Source organism: Nerophis ophidion, linkage group LG04, assembly GCF_033978795.1.
Source record: "Nerophis ophidion isolate RoL-2023_Sa linkage group LG04, RoL_Noph_v1.0, whole genome shotgun sequence".
Classification (NCBI taxonomy): domain Eukaryota; kingdom Metazoa; phylum Chordata; class Actinopteri; order Syngnathiformes; family Syngnathidae; genus Nerophis; species Nerophis ophidion.
The window spans coordinates 21,357,526-21,384,856 of record NC_084614.1 but is presented as its reverse complement, the minus strand read 5'-3'; the positions used below and the strand labels follow the sequence as shown (position 1 = coordinate 21,384,856).

General features: G+C 42.2%; 1 protein-coding gene across 1 annotated transcript; it reads right to left on the bottom strand.

The window, feature by feature from the left end:
• Window positions 1-43: 43 nt before the first annotated feature.
• Window positions 44-26,998, bottom strand: LOC133551086 (tropomyosin alpha-3 chain-like). Its single transcript, XM_061897407.1, has 10 exons — window positions 26,759-26,998; window positions 26,568-26,693; window positions 23,472-23,605; window positions 22,174-22,291; window positions 22,028-22,098; window positions 16,278-16,353; window positions 16,110-16,172; window positions 15,972-16,041; window positions 394-472; window positions 44-262 (listed from the first exon to the last, which is right to left on the bottom strand). Exons 1-10 carry the CDS (start codon window positions 26,870-26,872, stop codon window positions 259-261), a joined length of 855 nt encoding a protein of 284 aa, XP_061753391.1. The 5' UTR covers window positions 26,873-26,998; the 3' UTR covers window positions 44-258.
• Between the last annotated feature and the right edge of the window lie 333 nt (window positions 26,999-27,331).

Sequence of the window (27,331 nt, the reverse complement as noted above, 5' to 3'; positions counted from 1 at the left end):
TTCTAAATAGCATGCGCAGCAAAAACAGACACAGACAGGTTACTTTGTGTTTGTTAACCATGTTTAAACGGGGGAAGAAATGCTCAAAGTATAATTAAAGGGTGGATTTGCACAGAGTAAACTGCTGCTGCGTGTTTGAAAAGGTGTGCAAGTGCAGCATAAAACGGACAGTTACGAGGAATGGAGGAAGAGAAGAAAATAAGGGTCAGATTTGAGCTGAGAGTGAGAAAGGTGGCAGGCAGGACTTCCAGTGGCGATTTAGCTACAAAAACAAACAAAAAAAAGTTGAAATAAATGAATTGCTGTTACTTATTTTTGTTAAATATTTGGATTATTGCGCGTTAGGATACAATTTTTTAATGAAATACATTTTAAAGGGTGATGGATGCTTACATGGATGTCATGTCATTGAGCGCGTGGTCCAATTCCTCGCTGATGGCTTTGTATTTCAGTTTCTGTGCATAGAGCTCATCTGTGCAAGGAGACAATACAACATGCTCGGATTAATTAAGCAACATGGCACCAAGACAACAATATACAGTAAATGCACACCTATTTGTGATTCAGTATTCACAGCTTTTTTTATTGTGATAAAACACACCCATTACTGCATTTTCCCTCCAGAAAATAAGAGTTTTTGTAGACAGACCATTTAATATAGGGGTAGGGAACCTATGGCTCTAGACCAGATGTGGCTCTTTTGATGACTGCATCTGGCTCTAAGATACATCTTAGCTGACATTGCTTAACACCACACCTGCCGGACATTCCCAAATAATTTTTTTAGATCTTCAGTATGGAAATTATAGCTTCCATTATGGTGTGCAGTGATGTTTTCAAATTACCGTGAGTCTTGAACTATACAAAGTATTTCATTGCTTGAAATCTGCTCTTTTGCACGATACACTAGTTACTATGGTAATCTAATTAGTTACTATGCCAATCTAAATTGTTACTGTGGTAATAATCTAAGTCATGGCAGCTCGGACGAGGCACCAATCAGTGTGGGTGGGGAGCGTTTCCACAGTGTTTCCAGAGCAGTCAACCTGAAATGCGGGTGTCAGGGACGGATGCGGAAAGACATTTTTACAACAAAGTTCTAAAGCTTGGTGATGTATCAGATTGTGTTTTTTTTTTACCCTTCACTTTCATATTTCGCTATTTTTGTTGCATTGTTTGATTGTAAAATATGTCGATCAAGAGGTGGTGTGACGTTCATATGTTGTCAATATTCAGTGTTTTATCGTTCATAGTTTATATCGTAAATCCCACATGCTTTATTTTCATGTACATTCTGGGTGTCTCGTTCAGTAAAAAAAATGTAAAATACCATTGTTTTTTTTAAGACAGTCTCTCATAACTTTTTAGGATTCAATCAGACATTATTGTGAGTTTTTGTATTAGTGTTCCTAAAAGTCAGATAAACCGGCCCTCAGACACATTTTTTTCTCTAATTCCGCTGGTAATCAGTATTAAAAATAACGTTGAAAATATAAAACATTTTCATGCATTCTAATCCATCCATCCGTTTTTTACCACACCTGTTCAAGAAGTCGCATCAATGGTATAAAGCAGTGGTCGGGAACCTTTTTGACTGAGAGAGCCATGAAAGCCAAATATTTCAAAATGTATTTCAGTGAGAGCCATATCATATTTTTTAACACTGAATACAACTAAATGTGTGCATTTTTAAGTAGGACTAACATTTTTTGAGTATAATAGGTCTTTTATTCTTTTTAAAAACATTGTTATTCTGAAGCTAACCAATAATAAATAAAATGTCATGTCTGTTGATCATGTTTTTGTTTGGCCATGTGCTGTTTGTCCTTTGGACTCTTTAAGTTCCTGTTTTTTTCCACTCCCTTGTCTGGTTTCCTTGGTTACTCATTTTGTCCACCTGTCTCTGGTGGACAAAATGCCCGCTCACCTGCTTCCCGAGCATTAATCAGAGGCAGTATTTAAGCTCGTCTTTGCCTGTCAGTCGCCCTGGCGTCAATGTGATCTTTTCTTGCTCTGTGCTGACTTGTTTCATGCCTTGCCATAGTTTCGTGCTTCATGCCATGCCAAGTAAGTTTTGTTTGATTTATGTTCATAGTCTGTTTATGCGTTAGCTTTGTTCCTTAGCCCAAGTTGTGCCTCCACTGTGAGCGATTTTTGTTTTTATCTTTTTTTAGTTTAAATTAAATCATGTTTTTACCTAAATGCCATGTCCCGAGTAGTCCGTCTGCCTTCCTGGGGGAACGACCCTGCAGCAAGCTGCGACCCCCTCATCGTGACATAAAATACTTCTTACCATTAATGCGACTTCTTGAACAGGTGCGGTAGAAATTGGATGGATGGATTTAAATGCATGAGAATGTTTTATATTTTGCACGTTATTTTTTAGCACTGTGATTACCAGCGAAATGATTCATAATTATCGTGTTAAGCAATGTCAGCTAAGATTTATCTGAGAGCCAGATGCAGTCATCAAAAGAGCCACATCTGGCTCTAGAGCCATAGGTTCCCTACCCCTGGTTTAAATTATTTTATTTATTATTGGTTAGCTTAAGAATAAAAATGTTATAAAACAAAAATAAGACTTATTAAACTCTAAAAATGTTGGTCTGACTTAAAAATGCATACATTTTTTTTTTTTCAGTGTTAAAAAATATTAAATGGCTCTCACGGTTATACACTTTATAATATTTGGCTTTAATGGCTCTCTCAGCCAAAAAGGTTCCCGACCCCTGATTTAATCCAACCTAAGTCAGTTATAATTCATAAATACGTGTTAAAGTGTGAAATGTACGACACCGAAGATGGAAGTACGCAGTTGTCAATCAGGCTAAAGGCCGGACCGTGACTCTGATTCTACATGTTTATCATTTGTGATGAGCAGGGACACAGAACCAAATTCTGGGCCCCCATACACAAGACGCCTGAAGTTCCTTTACCGCATCCCAAACCAAATATCGGAACCCCAAACAAACACACACTACAAAAAAAAATTTGCTTCAATCTCCCCGTGAATACGTGGGTTCCCTCCGGGTACTCCGGCTTCCTCCCACTTCCAAAGACATGCACCTGGGGATAGGTTGATTGGCAACACTAAAATTGGCCCTAGTGTGTGAATGTGAGTGTGAATGTTGTCTGTCTATCTGTGTTGGCCCTGCGATGAGGTGGCGACTTGTCCAGGGTGTACCCCGCCTTCTGCCCGATTGTAGCTGAGATAGGCGCCAGCGCCCCCCGCGACCCCGAAAGGGAATAAGCGGTAGAAAATGGATGGATGGATGGTTGAAAGAAGTTTTTCAAAACGCGTGTAAAAAACCTTAGATTTGTTTAGAACAGCTAAATGAGGGGTGTCCACATTGCGGCCCGCAGATAACTTTTAAATGGCCTGCAGCGCATTTTAAAAATAATATCACAAAAAAAAAGATTACAATGTGTAACAAAAGAGCTAACAGGTGTAATGTAATGAGAAAATGTTGAAATATTGACACTGATAACACTAAGCTGCCATGTAGGCAGTTTTTCTACTTTAAAACTCTCATTGCTCAAATAATATCCAAATCAATGTTGGTATGAATTAGTGACATATTCAAGGCTCCAATTACTTATCAAATATTCCACTTTTTAAGGATTTTGCATATTTTGTGTTTGACATGTAAATAAAACAAGGGTTTCTTTGACAAAAAGGGCATAAAACATGGAGAGATCTGAAATTGTTTTAAAGCAGTGATTCTCAAACTAGTGTTACACCAAAAAAATAACCCGATTCAATACTCAAACTCAATGTAACTGTTCAATCTGTGTAATATTTTAATGATTTAGGCCTACAACGCTACTGTATTTTGATCTTTGTCATTTGGTGGTTTTCTGAGTTCGAGAACCACCGAAGTAGAGATCGAAGCGTAGAAAGTAAAAAAATATATTTATGTATGATTTATTTTTAACACTTTCATGAGTGGGACCCTTTTAGATCTCAAATACCTTTAGTGAGATGTTTCTTTTAAACTGTCATCGCTCAAAAATGATAATGAAACAAAAGCAATGTTGTTATGAATTATTTGCCTAATTAAAGGGGAACTTTTTTCTAAAGATACAGTTGTGATCAAAATTATTCAACCCCCACACAATTTTGGCGTTTTAGCAAGTTGGACATTTATTCCGTATTTTGTTTATAGTCATATCAAATAAAGATGCGTTAAATAGAAAAATGCAACTTGAATTACAACATTATATTTTGTAACATACCAAACAGTGTCATTTCTCTTAATATCTCATTAACAAAAATATTCAACCCCTTGAAGATCAGAACTCTTAAGAACAGAATTTGAAAAAGGTATTTTCAATCAGGTGTTGAAATGTGATTGGAACCATAACGAGCAACAATTAAACTGATTGAAAAAGACTGACGCTCAGCTTCTTGTAGATGGTCAATGATGTATTTGCAACATGGTGAAGTCCAGGGAGTGGTCAAAGAAGTCAAGAGAGGAGGTAATTTCTCTTCATAAGAAAGGATATGGATATAAGAAAATAGCAAACACATTACACATTCCAAGAGACACGGTTGGGAGCATAATTCGCAAGTTTAAAGCTAAAGGCACAGTGGAAACACTACCTGGGCGTGGTAGAAAGAGGATGCTGAGTGCGTACAGTGGTGAAAAACCCCGGGTAACAGCTGAGGAACTACAACAGGACATTGCAGAGGGGGGAATGTAGGTTTCGTCCCAGACAATAAGGCACGCACTACGAGATGAAGGCCTCCATGCCAGAACTCCCAGGCGCACCCCACTTCTGACTACCAGGCACAAGGAAAATAGACTCCAGTATGCCAAAAATCTTCTGGACAAACCCCAAAGGTTTTGGGAAACTGTTCTATGGAGTGATGAGACAAAACTGGAACTCTTTGGGCCTATGAATCAACGTTATGTCTGGAGAAGAAAAAATGAAGCTTACAAAGAGAAGAACACCTTTCCTACTGTTAAGCATGGTGGGGGGTCAATCATGCTCTGGGGCTGTTTCTCTGCCTCAGGTACCGGGAATCTCCAGCATGTTCAAGGCATTATGAATTCTATTTCCTACCAGGATATATTAGCTGCAAATGTCAAGAAGTCAGTGACGAAGCTGAGGCTTAGGAGACGTTGGACCTTCCAACAGGACAACGATCCCAAGCATACCTCCAAATCAACATCAGAGTGGTTGCAGAAGAAGGGCTGGAAGACTCTGGAGTGGCCTTCACAGTCGCCAGACCTAAATCCTATAGAAAACCTGTGGTGGGACTTGAAGAAGGCAGTTGCAGCACGCAAGCCCGAGAATATGAATGAACTGGAGGCCTTTGCCCAAGAGGAATGGGCTAAAATACCTGTAGATGGTTGCAAGAAGCTTGTGTCCGGTTATGTATCACATTTGAAGGATGTCATTACTGCCAAAGGGTGTTCTACTAAGATGCATGTAACTAGGGGGTTGAATAATTTTGTCAATGAGATATTAAGAAAAATGTCCTTTTTTGGTATTTTATAAAATACAGTGTTACAATTTAAGTTGCATTTGTCTATTTGACCCATCTTTATTTGATATGACTATAAACAAAATACGGAATAAATGTCCAACTTGCTAAAACACCAAAATTGTGTGGGCAGTTGAATAATTTTGATCACAACTGTAATAAATAAACACTTGCATAATGTGGCATAAGGGAGTCACCGTTGTAGCCTTTAAAGCACTCTGACCACTAGGCCACTTACTCAGTGGGCTAGTGGTTGGAGTGTCCGCCCTGAGATCAGTAGGTTGTGAGTTCAAACCCCAGCCGAGTCATGCCAAAGACTATAAAAAAAAAAATGGGACCCATTGCCTCCCTGCTTGGCACTCAGCATCAAAGGTTGGAATTGGGGGTTAAATCACCATAAATGATTCCTGGGCGCGGCACCACTGCTCCCCTCACCTATATATATATATATATTTATATATATGTATATACTCCTCTCTGAGCTGCTACCTTACCGTGGTAGAGGAGTTTGCGTGTCCCGATGATCCTAGGAGCTATGTTGTCTGGGGGCTTTCATGCCCCCTGGTAGGGTCTCCCAAGACAAACAGGTCCTAGGTGAGTGACCAGACAAAGAGCAGCTCAAAGACTTCTATGGAATTACAACAAAATGAACCCAGATTTCCCTCGCCCGGACGTGGGTCACCGGGGCCCCGCTCTGGAGCCAGGCCCGGAGTTGGGGCACGATGGCGAGCGCCTGGTGGTCGGGCCTGCCCCCATGGGGCCCGGCCGGGCACAGCCCGAAGAGGCAACGTGGGTCATCCCTCCAATGGGCTCACCACTCATAGGAGGGGCCATAGAGGTCGGGTGCATTGTGAGCTGGGCGGCAGCCGAAGGCAAGGCACTTGGCGGTCCGATCCTCGGCTACAGAAGCTAGCTCTTGGGACGTGGAACGTCACCTCACTGGGGGGGAAGGAGCCTGAGCTAGTGCGCGAGGTAGAGAAGTTCCGGCTGGATATAGTCGGACTCACCTCGACGCACAGCAAGGGCTCTGGAACCAGTTCTCTCGAGAGGGACTGGACCCTCTTCCACTCTGGCGTTGCCGGCAGTGAGACGCGACGGGCTGGGGTGGCAATTCTCGTTGCCCCCCGGCTCAAAGCCTGCACGTTTGAGTTCAACCCAGTGGACGAGAGGGTAGCTTCCCTTCGCCTTCGGGTGGGGGGACGGGTCCTGACTGTTGTTTGTGCTTACGCACCAAACAGCAGTTCAGAATACCCACCCTTTTTGGGTACAATCGAGGGAGTACTGGAAAGTGCTCCTCCGGGTGATTCCCTTGTCCTACTGGGAGACTTCAACGCTCATGTTGGCAACGACAGTGAAACCTGGAGAGGCGTGATTGGGAAGAATGGTCGCCCGGATCTAAACCCGAGTGGTGTTTTGTTATTGGACTTTTGTGCTCGTCACGGATTGTCCATAACAAACACCATGTTCAAACATAAGGGTGTCCATATGTGCACTTGGCACCAGGACACCCTAGGCCGCAGTTCCATGATCGACTTTGTAGTTGTGTCATCGGATTTGCGGCCTTATGTTTTGGACACTCGGGTGAAGAGAGGGGCGGAGCTTTCTACCGATCACCACCTGGTGGTGAGTTGGCTGCGATGGTGGGGGAGGATGCCGGACAGACCTGGCAGGCCCAAGCGCATTGTGAGGGTCTGCTGGGAACGTCTGGCAGAGTCTCCTGTCAGAGAGAGTTTCAATTCACACCTCCGGGAGAACTTTGAACATGTCACGAGGGAGGTGCGGGACATTGAGTCCGAGTGGACCATGTTCCGAACCTCTATTGTCGAGGCGGCTGATTGGAGCTGTGGCCGCAAGGTTGTTGGTGCCTGTCGTGGCGGTAATCCCAGAACCCGTTGGTGGACACCAGCAGTAAGGGATGCCGTCAAGCTGAAGAAGGAGTCCTATCGGGTTCTTTTGGCTCATAGGACTCCGGAGGCAGTGGACGGGTACCGACGGGCCAAGCGGTGTGCAGCTTTAGCGGTCGCGGAGGCAAAAACTCGGACATGGGAAGAGTTCGGGGAAGCCATGGAAAACGACTTCCGGACGGCTTCGAAGCGATTCTGGACCACCATACGGCGCCTCAGGAAGGGGAAGCAGTGCACTATCAACACCGTGTATGGTGCGGATGGTGTTCTGCTGACTTCGACTGCGGATGTTGTGGATCGGTGGAGGGAATACTTCAAAGATCTCCTCAATCCCACCAACACGTCTTTCTTTGAGGAAGCGGTGCCTGGGGAATCTGTGGTGGACTCTCCTATTTCTGGGGCTGAGGTCGCTGAGGTAGTTAAAAAGCTCCTCTATTGCTAACGATGGATTCTGATGCGTCATCTATGTTGCTGCTCCTCGATCTTAGCGCTGCTTTCGATACCGTCGATCATAATATTTTATTAGAACGTATCAAAACACGAATTGGTATGTCAGACTTAGCCCTGTCTTGGTTTAACTCTTATCTTACTGATAGGATGCAGTGTGTCTCCCATAACAATGTGACCTCGGACTACGTTAAGGTAACGTGTGGAGTTCCCCAGGGTTCGGTCCTTGGCCCTGCACTCTTCAGCATCTACATGCTGCCGCTAGGTGACATCATACGCAAATACGGTGTTAGCTTTCACTGTTATGCTGATGACACCCAACTCTACATGCCCCTAAAGCTGACCAACACGCCGGATTGTAGTCAGCTGGAGGCGTGTCTTAATGAAATTAAACAATGGATGTCCGCTAACTTTTTGCAACTCAATGCCAAAAAAACGGAAATGCTGATTATCGGTCCTGCTAGACACCGAACTCTATTTAATAATACAACTCTAACATTTGACAACCAAACAATTAAACAAGGCGACACGGTAAAGAATCTGGGTATTATCTTCGACCCAACTCTCTCCTTTGAGGCACACATTAAAAGCGTTACTAAAACGGCCTTCTTTCATCTCCGTAATATCGCTAAAATTCGCTCCATTCTGTCCACTAAGGACGCTGAGATCATTATCCATGCGTTTGTTACGTCTCGCCTCGACTACTGTAACGTATTATTTTCGGGTCTCCCCATGTCTAGCATTAAAAGATTACAGTTGGTACAAAATGCGGCTGCTAGACTTTTGACAAGAACAAGAAAGTTTGATCACATTACGCCTGTACTGGCTCACCTGCACTGGCTTCCTGTGCACTTAAGATGTGACTTTAAGGTTTTACTACTTACGTATAAAATACTACACGGTCTAGCTCCATCCTATCTTGCCGATTGTATTGTACCATATGTCCCGGCAAGAAATCTGCGTTCAAAGGATTCCGGCTTGTTAGTGATTCCCAAAGCCCAAAAAAAGTCTGCGGGCTATAGAGCGTTTTCCGTTCGGGCTCCAGTACTCTGGAATGCCCTCCCGGTAACAGTTCGAGATGCCACCTCAGTAGAAGCATTTAAGTCTCACCTTAAAACTCATTTGTATACTGTAGCCTTTAAATAGACTCCCTTTTTAGACCAGTTGATCTGCTGTTTCTTTTCTTTTTCTTCTATGTCCCACTCTCCCCTGTGGAGGGGGTCCGGTCCGATCCGGTGGCCATGTACTGCTTGCCTGTGTATCGGCTGGGGACATCTCTGCGCTGCTGATCCGCCTCGACATCTCTGCGCTGCTGATCCGCCTCCGCTTGGGATGGTTTCCTGCTGGCTCCGCTGTGAACGGGACTCTCGCTGCTGAGTTGGAACCGCTTTGGACTGGACTCTCGCGACTGTGTTGGATCCATTGTGGATTGAACTTTCACAGTATCATGTTAGACCCGCTCGACATCCATTGCTTTCCTCCTCTCTAAGGTTCTCATAATCATTATTGTCACAGACGTCCCACTGGATCATTATTGTCACCGATGTCCCACTGGGTGTGAGTTTTCCTTGCCCTTATGTGGGCCTACCGAGGATGTCGTGGTGGTTTGTGCAGCCCTTTGAGACACTAGTGATTTAGGGCTATATAAGTAAACATTGATTGATTGATTGATTGAAGGCCCCGGGGGTGGATGAGATCCGCCCGGAGTTCCTTAAGGCTCTGGATGCTGTGGGGCTGTCTTGGTTGACAAGACTCTGCAGCATCGCGTGGACATCGGGGGCGGTACCTCTGGATTGGCAGACCGGGGTGGTGGTCCCTCTCTTTAAGAAGGGGGACCGGAGGGTGTGTTCCAACTATCGTGGGATCACACTCCTCAGCCTTCCCGGTAAGGTTTATTCAGGTGTACTGGAGAGGAGGCTTCGCCGGATAGTCGAACCTCGGATTCAGGAGGAACAGTGTGGTTTTCGTCCTGGTCGTGGAACTGTGGACCAGCTCTATACTCTCGGCAGGGTTCTTGAGGGTGCATGGGAGTTTGCCCAACCAGTCTACATGTGCTTTGTGGACTTGGAGAAGGCATTCGACCGTGTCCCTCGGGAAGTCCTGTGGGGAGTGCTCAGAGAGTATGGGGTGTCGGAATGTCTTATTGTGGCAGTCCGCTCCCTGTATGATCAGTGTCAGAGCTTGGTCCGCATTGCTGGCAGTAAGTCGGACACGTTTCCAGTGAGGGTTGTCCTTTGTCACCGATTCTGTTCATAACTTTTATGGACAGAATTTCTAGGCGCAGCCAAAGCGTTGAGGGGTTCCGGTTTGGTGGCCACGGGATTAGGTCTCTGCTTTTTGCAGATGATGTAGTCCTGATGGCTTCATCTGGCCGGGATCTTCAGCTCTCACTGGATCGGTTCGCAGCCGAGTGTGAAGCGACCGGAATGAGAATCAGCACCTCCAAGTCCGAGTCCATGGTTCTCGCCCGGAAAAGGGTGGAGTGCCATCTCCGGTTGGGGAGGAGACCCTGCCCCAAGTGGAGGAGTTCAAGTACCTAGGAGTCTTGTTCACGAGTGGGGGAAGAGTGGATCGTGAGATCGACAGGCGGATCGGTGCGGCGTCTTCAGTAATGCGGACGTTGTATCGATCCGTTGTGGTGAAGAAGGAGCTGAGCCGGAAGGCAAAGCTCTCAATTTACCGGTCGATCTACGTTCCCATCCTCACCTATGGTCATGAGCTTTGGGTCATGACCGAAAGGATAAGATCACGGGTACAAGCGGCCGAAATGAGTTTCCTCCGCCGGGTGGCGGGGCTCTCCCTTAGAGATAGGGTGAGAAGCTCTGCCATCCGGGAGGAGCTCAACGTAAAGCCGCTGCTCCTCCACATCGAGAGGAGCCAGATGAAGTGGTTCGGGCATCTGGTCAGGATGCCACCCGAACGCCTCCCTAGGGATGTGTTTAGGGCACGTCCAGCTGGTGGGAGGCCACGGGGAAGACCCAGGACACGTTGGGAAGACTATGTCTCCCGGCTGGCCTGGGAACGCCTCGGGATCCCCCGGGAAGAGCTAGACGAAGTGGCTGGAGATAGGGAAGTCTGGGCTTCCCTGCTTAGGCTGCTGCCCCCACGACCCGACCTCGGATAAGCGGAAGATGATGGATGGATGGATATATGTATATATATACTCCAGCACCCCCCCACGACCCCAAAAGGGACAAGCGATAGAAAATTTATGGATGGACGGATTTATTTATCATATATGTACATCATATATTAATATAATATGTACATATACATATGTACGTACACGTATATATGTATGGGCTACATATATAAATGTGTGTATCAGTGTTAATTTTGACAGCAAAATTTGATTTAGTTTTAGTCATAGTCTTTTGAATAAAATGTAATTTAGTTTTAGTCATAATTTAGTTATTTAAATTGTTTTAGTCTAGTTTTAGTTGACGAAATATAAGATTATAGTCGACGAAAACTACAGTAGATTTAGTCGACTAAAGTGTAATATGTAAACTTTCCCTTCAATTTCTGAAAGTCAAAGCAAAACAGCGGAAAAATCACCGATACAAGTCGTATTTTGATGAAAATCATGTCTCAGTTTTAGCATTTCACGAGTAAGCCGTGTAATAAACGGGATAACGTCGAGTGAGTTGTATGTTGTGGAAAAAATGCTTACCTGTGTGTGGATTTCTGGGTGATTCGACTGTAAATGTCGCTTCAAGTTTGCTGTGTTTTTCCCCGCAATCCTCGCGCTGCATTTCTTACACTGCGTCTTGTTATCTTTGACGTCAAATATAAAATTTCCCCATATGTCCTCTCTCCTCTTCCTCCCCGGCGTTGGCATGTTGTCTTCCTCAGCACATTCCCGGGTCAGTCTCAAACGCAAATTACGTTTACGTAACTTCCTTACCACGTCGCTCTGATTGGTTCTCTTCCCAACTCCTCCCGCCTCTTCCTAACGAAATGAGTTCCGATTGGATCTCGTCTCTGGCAGACATTTTCGTTGACGAATATGTCAATACACCTCGTTATCGTCTTAGTCCACGTAAATTATTTTTTATTTAGTTATTGTCTCGTTTTAGTCAGAAAAAAGGTCGTTGACGATAACTATGACGAAAATGTTTCGTCAACAAAATTAACACTGGTGTGTATATATGTTGTTGCTTTACATGCAGTCGGCTTTTGGCCACCGGCCAAATTTTTTGTATCCTCATGCGGCCCCCGAGTCAAAAAGTTTGGAAACCCCTACCCTGCGAGTTAAAATATATATTGTATTTATTTTGAAGATGAAAAATATCAAAATGTTCCGCGCAATCTTTTTTCAGTGTCAAGTTTGCACATCCCTGATATATATGAAACCCCCTAAATCAGTGGTCCCCATGGTACCGTAAAAAAAAAATAAAAAATTGTTTTTTTGTTGTTGTATTAAATCAACATAAAAACACAATATACACTTACAATTAGTGCACCAACCACAAAAACCTCCCTTTTTCATGACAAAAACGTCCCTTTTTCATGACAAAGGAAAAAAATAAAAATAAAATAAAAAAAAAGACCCCCCCCCCCTCCCGGGCCGCGGGACAAATTATTAAGCGTTGACCGGTCCGTGGATACAAAAAGGTTGGGGACCACTGCCCTAAATCATATCAATCAAACATTTTTTCCCCCACAAAAAAGTGCCAACAAATTCAATAAAAAGTGTCAAGAGTATGAATTTAAAAAGATCATTCACTTAAATATAATAATAAATATGACACATTTCTCTTCATCTCCGAGACATTATTTTGCATTATTATGTCCTGCGATGAGGTGGCGACTTGTCCAGGTGTATCTTGCCTTCCGCCCGATTGTAGCTGAGATAGGCGCCAGCGCCCCCGAAAGGTAATAAGCGGTAGAAAATGGATGGATGGATGATTACATTATTATTAGTGTATTACCTGGGGGTTAAGCCTCCCCTGTCTTTAAAACATAGTGCGTCTTTGTTTCCGACTTTAATCAGGAGACCTTGAACGCACCACAATTATGTGCAATGAGCTGCAGAAGTGAAACTTATACATAACATTCTCCATGCTGTCAAAAATAAGATTTATTAGTCTCATTGAGGTGGCGACTTGTCCAGGGTGTAAGCGCTTTCCGCCCGAATGCAGCTGAGAAAGGCTCCAGCCCCCCCGCCATCTCAAAAGGGACAAGCGGTAGGAAATGGATGGATGGGTTTGTCACTTTCCAGGTGGAACAAACTATTTTATATATTTCATAATGGGGTTAAAGGTAATTTTAGACATTTTTCCTTTGATCCAAGCAAACTATTATTGAACATTGACTTTGCAAAAATCCCCTTGTGCCTGAGGCCTCAGAAAAATGTACTTCTCTACTTTGTCGCCCCCTAGTGGTGAGTTACTTTACATTTAACAATCCAAAGCACAGTCGTCAAACTTAAGGCCCCGGGGCCAGATCTGGCCCGAGACATCATTTGATCTGGCCCTCAAACACCTGGAAATGATATTTGTCAATAAAGTACTTAAAATTTTATGTCTAAATGTAATTGTTTTTTTTCATTTTGACATAAAAATATATTTACTGCTTGAAATTGCATACCTTATAAACTGTATTGGTATCCAATATTGCAACAAATATTACAGTATATCATACGTTCCAAAAATGTTTTCGTCTAAATAATAAAGAAATAAAAATACTTAACTTTACAGCAAACTACCCATCAAATTTATAAAAATTAAAATACATTTTATGTGGTCCTTTACAGCATATGACTGAAAAAAACTACTTCTGTTTTTTGCATCAAAATTCTGTTTACTGAGCTGCCAGTTTTTGACTGTAAAATCTACCGTTGTTGTTTTTAACGGTGTATTACTGTAAATGGCAAGAGGGTACATTAAGTTTACAGTAAGAAAAAAAACTGCCAAGTAAATTGCCAAAATAAGAAAATAACTTGGATTGTTTTTCCATTAACAATATAATGTTGTAAAACGGGGGTGTCAAACTCAAATACAGAGTGGGCCAAAATCTAAAACCGAACAAAGCCCCGGGCCGAGGTTGAACAAATTAACCTTTTAATAGGGACCCAAACAAGTTTTGCATTGAATATTGAACAAGCAAGGCTGATATGACTTTATAGTGACATGCAAAATCGCGTTTCAAATAATAATAATAATTAAAAAACATCAATGGCATATCAAATTAAATTTAAATAAAAATTGAATGCCTCTTTTTGGCGGGATGAGGTTTGGTGGTAGCGGGGGGTGTATATTGTAGCGTCCCAGAAGAGTTAGTGCTGCAAGGCGTTCTGGGTATTTGTTCTGTTGTGTTTATGTTGTGTTACGGTGCGGATGTTCTACCGAAATGTGTCATTCTTGTTTGGTGTGGGTTGACAGTGTGGCGCATATTTGTAACAGTGTTAAAGTTATTTATACGGCCACCCTCAGTGTGACCTGTATGGCTGTTGACCAAGTATGCCTTGCATTCACTTGTGTGTGTGTATAAGCCGCATGTATTATGTGACTGGGCCGGCACGCTGTTTGTATAGAGCAGGGGTCGGCAACCCAAAATGTTGAAAGAGCCATATTGGACCAAAAATACAAAAACAAATCTGTGTGGAGCCATATTCCATAGAGCTAGTGTGTCATGAGATATACATTGAATTGTGAGGACTTAAAGGAAACAAAATGAACTCAAATATAGCTACAAATGAGGCATAATGATGCAATATGTACATACAGATAGCCTAAATAGCATTTTAGCATCGATTTGTGACCAAATATGTCTGATTAGCACACTCCACATAAGTCAATAACATCAACAAAACTCACCTTTTAAGTTTATAAGTTTGGTGGACAAAATGAGACGGAAAAAGAAGTGGCATAAATCACGTCTTAGAAAGTCGGAGAAAGTTATACATGTAAACAAACTATGGTGAGTTCAAGGACCGCCAAATTTAGTAGGACAAAACGGCGCTCGCCAAATACTCGAATCAGTGAAGCATATAAACTGTGTGCTTTATAACAATTAGGGAGGTTTGTGTCATGTTTGTCTTCCTTACAGAAACCAAATTAAAACAAAAAATATGTTTTTTCCCCTCATCATTTCCATTTTTCATATATTTTTGAAAAAGCTCCAGAGAGCCACTAGGGCGGCGCTAAAGAGCCGCATGCGGCTCCAGAGCCGCGGGTTGCCGACCCCTGGTATAGAGGAAAAGCGGACGTGGAGACAGGTTGTAGAGAACGCCAAAGGCAGTGCCTTTAAAGCCCACACCAAATATTCTTGTCCGGGATGAAATTCGGGAGGGGCACTGAACTTCAGGAGTCTCCCGGGAAAATCGAGTAAGAGTGTTAGCGGTGAATGCGGTGTTACAGCGGCGGCCCAGCTCTAATGTTAATTTGATATTGCCTCAAGGGCCAAGTGAAATTACACGGCGGGCCAAATTTGGCCCGCGGGCCAGAGTTTGACACCCATGTTGTAAAACAACAATGTGAATTTTACACACAAATTCTGGCAACTAAGCTGCTAGCTTTTTCCGTAAATAATCTCTCTAAAACACTAGCAACACGATAGAAAGATAAGGGATTTCCCAGAATTATCCTAGTAAATGTGTCTAAAAACATCTGAATCCGTCCCAATGCAATCAACTTTTTTTTTTTGTTACTTTATTTTAATTTTTTTCTAGTCCTTCGCTATCAATATCATCATCCACGCATCTTTCATCCTCGCTTAAATTAATGGGGAAATTGTCGTTTTCTCGATCCGAATAGCTGTTTTTGTTGGAGGCTCCCATTGTAAACAATGTGAGGATGTGAGGAGCCCTCATCCTTGTGACGTAATCGTAAAGGCAAGGCTTTTTTATTAGCGACCAAAAGTTGCGAACTTTATCGTGGATGTTCTCTACTAAATCCTTTCAGCAAAAATATGGCAATATCGCGAAATAATCAAATATGACACATAGAAAGGACCTGCTATCCCCGTTTAAATAAGAAAATCTCATTTCAGTAGGCCTTTAAAGTGTGCATTTTTTTGGGTGGCTGCATTATTTGTGTAAGGTTGAGGCGGGACGTAACCTCTGCAACCGAAATCTACTGTACAGTTTTTCGGGGGCAAGCATAGAGGAAGAATGTGGTCCGTACCTTCCAGATCATCAATGGTCTTCTCTAGCTTGGCCACAGACCTCTCAGCAAACTCCGCTCTGGTCTCAGCCTGACATTAAATCAACGCAAATGTCAACATGTTTTAGACTCAAAGTGAAAAAACTATGATCTTTTTACCTCTTTCAGCTTGTCTGTCAGAATCTTGATCTCTTCCTCGTATTTGTCCTCCTTCTGAGAGTACTGTGTGGACAAATAGCTCCAATTAGTGAGCAAAAACGCACTGAACAATTTACTTTTGGATTCATTTTGATGTTTGTGCAAAAAAATAAGTCAAAAATCGAGCACCTTCTCGGCCTGGGCCTCCAGGGACTTCAGGTTATTTGTCACGGTCTTCAGTTCCTCCTCCAGCTCGGCACATTTTCTGGTGTAATGTTTGGTTTAACACAACAAAAGGGAAGAGAGAAGGGGAAGCAAGTGCATTAGAAAAGCAAACCTGTTTCCCAAAAACAAACAGACTCCAAGATAGTTAGCCTAAGTATGCTACCTCTTTCTACAAAAATTCTAGGTTTTAGAATAGTTAGTTAAGGTAGAGCACAAAATCATTACAACATTTGTTACTAAAAAAACAAACACAGCTTTTAAAAGGGGAACTGCATGTTTGTTTTAGGAATTTTGCACATGGCTTACAATTGTTAACACATTTTTTTTTTTAGCATTCTAAAGATGATTAAAAAAAAAGCTGGCAAAATGCAGCTAATGTCACCGTTGTCACCTTCAAAGCCCTATAACGCAACTACATGCTGTACAAACAGACACATTCATAACAATATGTAATAAGTACAATACTGTATTTACTATCTTTTGGTCATTTTATGCATTACCAGAACATCTTTCCTCAGCTCATTTATTTCCGTTTCCATAGCAGTGTACTTCCAACTTCCGTAAACAAACATGAGTGTTTGTGGAGGGGGGCGTGGCCTACAGGCCTGCCACAGAGCAGGGTGTGTAAGGACCCGCCTCGAAGCCAGGGGCAGGTGAGTGGATTGCCCAGCTGGGACTGGTTATCTAATCACTGGTCGCCCTTATTAGCAGCAGCCGGCAGAGACACGTCGTTGGAGTTGGTGCTAGTGATCGGACACAGATGCTGCACAATGCAAGAGAGAGAAGGCCAGAAAGTCGACATGCCAAAAAGACTGAAAAGTCACGGAGCAAAGACTGTCCTGTGTGTTGAACCCTGAATACCGGACTATCGTGCAAATGTGTGGTGAGCCGAAGAACCCACTAGAGAGTAACCTCCACAGTGTTCTAATCATAGCAGACTTGGTAACAGACAACAAAGGCCACTATTTTTGGACAAAAGAGGATTCACAACCTTCTGTTTTTTAATCTGAATATATGGAGGATGAACTGCTGGTTATGCAAGCGAGCACGAAAGAAGCCGAAAGATTGAGGTAAAAGTGACTTGCCGGTGTAAATGTGGAACTTGGAGCAAAGCTATGCCTACATAAATGGCGTGCTTACCCAAAGTCAAACTTCCATGGCCAGCTGGACCAAACAGTGAGTGAGTCAGTGTAATATTGATCATGCTACTACTACAGACTAACTACATACACTGTCGAGCTAGCTGTGTACAAACAAAACATACTAATTACTCAATGGCCTAGTGGTTAGAGTGTCTGCCCTGAGATCGGTAGGTTGTGAGTTCAAACCCCGGCCGAGTCATACCAAAGACTATAAAAAAATGGGACCCATTGTCTCCCTGCTTGGCACTCAGCATCAAGGGTTGGAATTGGGGGTTAAATCGCCATAAATGATTCCCGGGCGCGGCACCGCTGCTGCCCACTGCTCCCCTCACTTCCCAGGGGGTGATCAAGGGGATGGGTCAAATGCAGAGGACAAATTTCACCACACCTAGTGTGTGTGTGACAATCATTGGTACTTTAACTTGAAATTTAACATGAAATGTGGGCTAATTGTGAAAACCTACATCAGCTAAGGTCTTGATCTTATTTTTTAAATGTGTAATATTAAAATATGACTTTTGTTTTTAAGTGTCGACTGGTTCCTGGCGGTTACTTTTTGTAGTACAATCGAAAATAGCTCATTTCTGTTAAGGTTGTGTAAAGTACAAGGATTTTGTCTTTTTGAAGAGATTACAGTGAGATGTTCTTTTACATGGCGCAGTGGAAGAGTGGCCGTGCGCAACCCGAGGGTCCCTGGTTCAATCCCCGCCTAGTACCAACCTCGTCACGTCCGTTGTGTCCTGAGCAAGACACTTCACTCTTGCTCCTGATGGGAGCTGGTTAGCGCCTTGCATGGCAGCTCCCTCCATCAGTGTGTGAATATGTGTGTTATTGGAAGTAGTGTCAAAGCGCTTTGAGTACCTTGAAGGTAGAAAAGCGCTATACAAGTACAACCCATTTATTATTTATTTATTTAATACTTTGACTTTGACGCTGTAAATGTGAAACTTGGAGCCAAGCTTATTTTGATATAAATGGAGTGCTTACCCAAAATCTACTTGAAACAACTTCACCAATAAGCTGGACCAAACAGGCAACCGTCCATCAAGTGACTTTGATATTTATCATGATACACATAGCACATCATGCTGGTTATTACAACTTAATACACACAACATGACATGTGGGCTAATACTTTACAGATACTGTAACATAATTATGTTTTTCAGTAAGTACAGATTGGTGTCCTATCGCATTGGGTTGTGCATTACTAACTCAAAAGCCATTCAGCTGTTGACGCAAAAGCTAGCTTACCTTCTGCTGTAGCGATGTGTTACTACGATGGATAATAAGTTCCTCAGTGTTCGCTCTTACATAAACAATGTCGCTACATCTGTCACAACCAGGAAATCATGTTTTGTTTTGGTCATGTTATGTTTTGTTTTTTGGACACTCAGTTCCTGTTTTGCACTTCATGGTTTGTTTTTGTTACCATGACTACTCAGTTTTCACCTGTCACGCACCTTTCTCATGCTCACCTGTTTTCAATAATCATGTCACTGCTATTTAAGCCATTCTGTTTCTGTTCTTCATCCTGGCAACATCACCTCCTTCACGCCCTCGATCACCTGCTACGCACCTTGATATCCATGCTGCTTTTCTTATACCCTAGTCACAGTAAGTTTTTCTTGTTATTTATGCCACAGTGCAAGTTTTTGTTTCATGTTAATAGTTCATTGCCTTTGTGCTAGTCTTTTGTTTTCATAGCCCAGTTTTTGTACCGTCATTGTGCGCGCCTTTAGTTTGTTCCTGTTTTTTAGTTAAAATAAAGATGTCTTTACCTACGCGTCATCGCCGTTTCCACTCCATTCGCTTGACAATATCTTGGTTATTATACAGGTTACGGAACGTAAATAAAGTATTGTTGGCGGTTTTGCAGTTCCCCTTTAAGGAAGCCAAGAAAATATGTCTGATATAGGACCGGGCGATATGGTCTTTTTTTAATATCTCGATATTATTAGGCCATATCGCGATACACGAAATATATCTCGATATTTTGCCTTAGCCTTGAATGAACACTTGATGCATGTAATCACAGCAGTATGATGATTCTATGTGTCTACATTAAAACATTCTTCTTCATACTGCATTAATATGTGCTACTTTTAAACTTTCATGCAGAGAGGGAAATCACAACTAAGTCAATTGAGCAAAACTGTATTTATTAAACAGTTTTTAAGCAATGGCAAAAACGTTCATGTCATTTCCAAAACAGAAAGTGCAAGATTGTCAGAGACATTTTAAGTGTCAAATAAAAATGAGCTACATAATAGGAAATCAAATAGTGTTTGTCCTTCGCTATGTGGTAGGTTACTACGGACGTTATTAAATTCTGATGTTGACTATTTTTTTCATACGGTGTTGATTTGGAAATGTTTGCATCTGCATTTTGATGGTGTGGGCCTGTGGCACCGAATGGAGATGTTGACATGTGGAATAAGCACTCTTCATTCTCTAGCAGGGGACCTTTCAAAGGATGCTACATATTAGCAGTAATGCTACTTTTGTAGCAACGCTGTTGGCCCACACTTGACAAATTACGGTTGTCTGTTCGACATATTCCCGCTTGAAGCCAAACCACCGCCAGATGATGGACCCCCTGCTCTTTTTCTTGGGAATTAATTCTTCCTTCATTTGCACCTTCTCTCTCGTATCACCACTCGCACAGCTCCGCTATCATCACAGCTAACGTTACCCATGATGCTACGTCTCTGCTCCACTGGGCATATACGTATGTGACGTATGACGTGAAAGTATGTGACGTGTGTAAGAAGGTGCGCCTGCTGTCTCTGAGAAGAAGAGACAAGAAGGAGTGGGAAGAGCCTTTAGTGTAATGCCCGCAGCTAAAAGCAACTGCGTGAGAATGTATACTTGAATATCACGATATAGTCATTTTCTACAAACCCCGTTTCCACATGAGTTGGGAAATTGTGTTAGATGTAAATAAAAAAGGAATACAATGATTTGCAAATCATTTTCAACCCATATTGAGTTGAATATGCTACAAAGACAACATATTTGATGTTCAAACTGATAAACATGTTGTTTTTTTTGCAAATAATCATTAGCTTTAGAATTTGATGCCAGCAACAATGACAAGGAAGTTGGGAAAGGTGGCAATAAATACTGATAAAGTTGAGGAATGCTCATCAAACACTTATATGGTACATCCCACAGGTGTGCAGGCTAATTGGGGAACAGTTGGGTGCCATGATTTGATATAAAAGCAGCTTCCATGAAATGATAAGTAATTCACACACAAGGATCGGGTGAGGGTCACTACTTTGTTAGCAAATTGCCGAACAGTTTTAGAACAACATTTCTCAACGAGCTATTGCAAGGAATTTAGGGATTTTACCATCTACGGTCCGTAAAATCATCAAAAAGTTCAGAGAACCTGGAGAAATCACTGCACGTAAGCGATGATATTACGGACTTTTTATCCCTCAGGCGGTACTGCATCAAAAACCGACATCAGTGTGTAAAGGATATCACCACATGGGCTCAGGAATACTTCATAAAACCACTGTCAGTAACTACAGTTAGTTGCTACATCTGTAAGTGCAAGTTAAAACTCTACTATGCAAAGCAAAACCCATTTATCAACAACACCAAGGAACGCCGCTGGCTTCGCTGGGCCCGAGCTCATCTAAGATGGACTGATGCAAAGTGGAAAGGTGTTCTGTGGTCTGACGAGTCCACATTTCAAATTATATTTGGAAACAGAGGACGTGGTGTCCTCCTGAACAAAGAGGAAAATAACCATTCGGATTGTTATAGGTGCAAAGTTCAAAATCCAGCATCTGTGATGGTATGGGGGTGTATTATTGCCCAAGGCATGGGTAACTTACACAACTGTGAAGGCACCATTAATGCTGAAAGGTTTTGGAGCAACATATGTTGTCATCCAAGCAACGTTATCATGGACGCCCCTGCTTATTTCAGCAAGTCAAGAGTTACAACAGCGTGGCTTCGTAAAAAAAAGAGTGCGGGTACTTTCCTGGCCCGCCTGCAGTCCAGACCTGTCGCCCATTGAAAATGTGTGGCGCATAATGAAGCGTAAAATACGACAGCGGAGACCCTGGACTGTTGAACGACTGAAGCTCTACATAAAACAAGAATAGGAAAGAATTCCACTTTCAAAGCTTCAACAATTAGTTTCCTCAGTTCCTAAACATTTATTGAGTGTTGTTAAAAGAAAAGGTGATGTAATACAGTGGTGAACATGCCCTTTCCCAACTACTTTGGCACGTGTTGCAGCCATGAAATTCTAAGTTAATTAATTTTTTCCAAAAAAAAAAAAGTTTATGAGTTTGAACATCAAATATTTTGTCTTTGTAGTGCATTTAGCTGAATATGGGTTGAAAATGATTTGCAAATAATTCTATTCCGTTTATATTTACATCTAACAAAATTTCCCAACTCCTATGGAAACGGGGTTTGTATAAATGAATGTTGACTTTCCCAGTGAGTGTTTTAGTCAGGCCTATTTGATTCTCACAGCTTTAAAAAAAGCAAATTCAAGACAAAATCAAGCCAAAAGCTATATTAAGTTGTGTCAATAAAACTCACCCCTCTGCCAGCTCAGCCCTCTCCTCCGTGCGCTCCAGCTCGCCTTCCACTATCACCAGCTTACGAGCCACCTGAACGCACCACCACGCTCTTAATATCCAACGCTCCCCGCGACCTTCGACCTCCAACAGGGAATACGAACTCACCTCTTCGTACTTGCGGTCGGAATCCTCCGCGATGTGCTTGGCCTCCTTCAGCTGGATCTCTTGGAGCTCCATCTTCTCCTCGTCTTTGAGGGCCCTGTTCTCGATCACCTTCATGGCTCTGCACGCACATGAGAAGTCCATCATGTTGGCCATCGTTAAAGTAACGCTTAAAAAATAACATTTGCATGCTTTGAATGGTAAAAAAATGGCGCCGTCTGGTGGACAAGTATTAAAAACTGAATGCGTGTTGTCAAAATAGCAAATTTAACCGAAATGATTGCACTAGTTACAGTGGGGCAAAAAAGTATTTAGTCAGCCACCGATTGTGCAATTTCTCCCACTTAAAATGATGACAGAAGTCTGTAATTTTCATCATAGGTACACTTCAACTGTGAGAGACAGAATGTGAAAAAAAAATCCAGGAATTCACATTGTAGGAATTTTAAAGAATTTATATGTAGATTATGGTGGAAAACAAGTATTTGGTCAACCACTCAAAGCTCTCACTGATGGAAGGAGGTTTTGGCTCAAAATCTCACGATACATGGCCCCATTCATTCTTTCCTTAACACGGATCAATCGTCCTGTCCCCGTAGCAGAAAAACAGCCCCAAATCATGATGTTTCCACCCCCATGCTTCACAGTAGGTGTGGTGTTCTTGGGATGCAACTCAGTATTCTTCTTCCTCCAAACACGACGAGTTGAGTTTATACCAAAATGGATACATGGATGATACAGCAGAGGATTGGGAGAATGTCATGTGGTCAGATGAAACCAAAATAGAACTTTTTGGTATAAACTCAACTCGTCGTGTTTGGAGGAAGAATACTGAGTTGCATCCCAAGAACACCATCCCTACTGTGAAGCATGGGGGTGGAAACATCATGCTTTGGGGCTGTTTTTCTGCTAAGGGGACAGGACGATTGATCCGTGTTAAGAAAAGAATGAATGGGGCCATGTATCGTGAGATTTTGAGCCAAAACCTCCTTCCATCAGTGAGAGCTTTGAATGGTTGACCAAATACTTATTTTCCACCATAATTTACAAATAAATTCTGTAAAATTCCTACAATGTGATTTCCTGGGGGTTTTTTTCACATTCTGTCTCTCACAGTTGAAGTGTACCTATGATGAAAATTACAGACCTCTGTCATCATTTTAAGTGGGAGAACTTGCACAATCGGTGGCTGACTAAATATTTTTTTGCCCCACTGTATGTTATGTTAGGTGTGATCTTTATGTCATTATATGTTCTTTGTGTACCGTTGCTGATTTTTCAAAGAAAAAAGAAAAAAAAACCTCTCGCTTTCGTCGGCTGCCTTCTCGGCCTCCTCCAACTTCTGCAGAGCGGTCGCCAGCCTCTCCTGAGCTCGGTCCAACTCTTCCTCCACCAGCTGGATGCGCCTGTTCAAGGAGGCGACCTCCGCCTCCGCCTGGTTGCATGCACACACGCACGCACACACACACACACACACACACACACACACACACACACACACACACACACACACACACACACACACACACACACACACACACACACACACACACACACACACACACACACACACACACACACACACACACACACACACACACAGGATGCAGGTTGAGTCAAACTGATGTGAAAAAACTGATGTTTCAGAGGGATGATGCACATATTAACTAACCCTAGTGGCAATGTTGCTAATGAATCAAGAAATGTTAATCACAGTCATGGGGCTTATCATGTGACTTATTAGCTTTTTATTTTTAGCTTTAATCAGTAGCTTTTTAAAATGTTTTTTTTTTTAATACCAAATGTTGCCAATTTCAACACAAAGGCCCTGTCCTGTATTCATTGTTTTTTATTATCACTTTGATGTTGAAATGTATTAATAAGACTTCAAATATTATTTATCCTCAATTTCTCCTCATTCAATATTATTATTGAATTTTGTATTGATATACTGTGATGAGGTGGTGACTTGTCCAGGGTGTATTCCGCCTTCCGCCCGATTGTAGCTGAGATGGGCGCCATCGCCCCCCGCGACCCCAAAAGGGAATAAGCGGTAGAAAATGGATGGATGGATGGATAGATTATATAAATATTTGTATAGTAGATACACTCCCGTATGTGCATATAATCTATATACAACTATCCATCCATCCATCCATTTCCTACCGCTTGTCCCTTTTGGGGTGATGGGGGGTGTTGGAGCCTATCTCAGCTACATTTACATTTTTTTATTTCTAAATACTGTCTAATCATAATTTATAAAATGTAACGGTGGCAGAGGGGTTAGTGCGTCTGCCTCACAATACGAAGTTCCTGCAGTCCTGGGTTCAAATCCAGGCTCGGGATCTTTCTGTGTGGAGTTTGCATGTTCTCCCCGTGAATGCGTGGGTTCCCTCCGGGTACTCCGGCTTCCTCCCACCTCCAAAGACATGCACCTGGGGCTAGGTTGATTGGCAAGACTAAAATTGGCCGTAGTGTGTGAATGTGAGTGTGAATGTTGTCTGTCTATCTGTGTTGGCCCTGCGATGAGGTGGCGACTTGTCCAGGGTGTACCCCGCCTTCCGCCCGATTGTAGCTGAGATAGGCGCCAGCGCCCCCCGCTACCCCAAAAGGGAATAAGCGGTAGAAAATGGATGGATGGATGGGTAATTAAATGATCAAATTCAAATAAATAATTTAAAATATACTATATTTACAAACATATATAATTTTAACCATCACATTTTTTTGCTTAATTTTATATAAATACAATATACAAAAGCAACATTGTATACTAAAAATTTGTAATGAAGCCATAAAAAAATCTATCATTATAATGCTAAAAAGGTGACACCTACTCAGTCAGGGCATTAACCAAAATGTATTGATTTATTAATATTATTTAATTGTAATTATTATTTTTACTTACGTTTTTACTATATGAATTATAATATTTGTTGTGTTAAGGCAATAATTGGATACATTTGACCTTCAACAATATATATACATATATATATATATATTAGGGCTGTGAATCTTTGGGTGTACCACGATTCGATTCAATATCGATTCTTGGGGTCACGATTTGATAATATATCGATTTTTTCGATTCGATTCGATTCAAAAACGATTTTTTTCGATTCAAAACGATTCTGTATTCATTCAATACATAGGATTTCAGCAGGATCTACCCCAGTCTGCTGACATGCTAGCAGAGTAGTAGATTTTTTTTTTTCAAACTTTTATAATCAACCAATTGCAATAATGTAAATTTGTTTTAACTATTAAACAAACCAAAAATGTGACTTATTTTATCTTTGTGAAAACATTGGACACAGTGTGTTGTCAAGCTTATGAGATGCGATGCAAGTGTAAGCCAGTGACACTATTGTTCTTTTTTTTTTTTTTTTTTAAATGCCTAATGATAATGTCGATGAGGGATTTTTAATCACTGCTATGCTGAAATTATAACTAATATTGATACTGTTGTTGATAATATTCATTTTTGTTTCGCTACTTTTGGCTTGTTCCGTGTCGTGTTTGTGTCTTTATTGCAGTTGTGAGTGTTGCTGGGTCAGGTTTGGTTTTGGAATTGGATTGCATTGTTATGGTATTGCTGTGTATTGTTTTGTTGGATTGATTAAAAAATGAAAAAAATTAAAAAACATTTTTTTAAAAAGTAGATTTTTTAAAAATGAGAATCGATTCTGAATCGCACAACGTATTCGAATCGATTTTTTCTAACACCCCTAATATATATACATATTTATATATATATATATATATATATATATATATATATATATATATATATATATATATATATATATATATATATATATATATATTTTATATATTTTTGGAGGGGGGGGGAGGATTTTAGAGACAAAGACATGAAATAATTGCCCAAAGATTATGTCACTACATAACGAGGGGAACGTAGGGATGTTGAAAAACGTTACTTGCAAAGACATTATATGGTACTTAGCGTTTGGGGAACTTTTTTTGACAATAACATGAATATTACTACCATTTAATTTACACATTTATTTTACAAACTAACCCACATTTAAAACAATACTGTTGTGTCCCACCTATTGGGTAGCGGATGCTGAAGGATGCACCTAAAAAGGAGTGGGGCCATTGTTAAGCGAAGAGTCAAGGTTTAGCGCCTGACATCATGGCCTAAAGCAGGCTCCTCAATCCTTGTACCCTCCCCATACACAGCTGTCAGTTTGGCGGGGAGTTGGGGGTGGGGGGTGGGGGGTCTCCATTCAGAGCATGAGGAGAATGGAATGCAGTGGAGTGGATCTGCTTGATTTACACCGGTGGCTTTTATCTTACAGTGCCGACCATAATAGCCCCCAGTACGACCTTTCCCTGTGTTACTGGGCAAAAAAACAAAAGCGACTACTCACATCAGCGGCCTTCTTGTCGGCCACCTCCAGCTTCTCCTGAGCATCCTTCAGCGCCTCGGAGTATTTGTCCAGCTCGTCCTCTGTCCCCTTCAGCTTCTTCTGCATCTGCAGGAGCTCGTCTTCGTGCTAGGAGAACACACGACAGTTAAAAGAGGAGCTCATGTTTGTCATTTTGTAAATCTCGGGCCTACCTGTTTGCTTCTATCCTCCGCTGCTTTCTTGTCCGCCTCCGCCTGCTCCGCCTGGTCCAGAGCGTTCTCCTTGTCCAGCTTGAGCATGAGCATCTTCTTCTTGATGGCCTCCATCTTGGCGGTCGGTTCTTCTTCTTCTTGTTTTTGGTTTTAAGTTAAAAAAAGGACGACGGGATGAGGACGGGCAGACGGGCCTGGCAAAGTGGACGAGGCACCAAACTCTGACCAAGATGGAGGGAGAGCTTTTATACGCCGCGGTTGAAGTGACACGCCCACTTTGGAGAAGCCTGGGGATCATCACCAATGCCGCACCCTCCGTTTGTCCACGCAAATTATGCACTTTTCACACCCCGACACAAAACCGCCACAGAGTTCCACCGATAACTTCGGCCCTCATTTCCAAACTTCATCAAAACATCTCCTTACAAACAAAAAGAAAGCATTTTGTCTCTAATCCCTCGTAATGCTGCTGCTTTAGCGTGTAGACTCACAGCTGTTGCCGCCGTCAAGCGAGCAGCTCTAATCTCATCTGACACCAAGTGAGTTTACACTGGCACATAATTCAGATCTGGT

Coding starts and splice junctions, on each gene's coding strand:
- LOC133551086 (XM_061897407.1), bottom strand. CDS start 26,872: ATGGAGGCCATCAAGAAGAAGATGCTCATGCTCAAGCTGGACAAGGAG. Junction 22,292..23,471: donor GCAGCCGACGAAAGCGAGAG/GTTTTTTTTTCT, acceptor ATGTGCGTGCAG/AGCCATGAAGGTGATCGAGA. Junction 16,042..16,109: donor TGACAGACAAGCTGAAAGAG/GTAAAAAGATCA, acceptor ATTTAATGTCAG/GCTGAGACCAGAGCGGAGTT.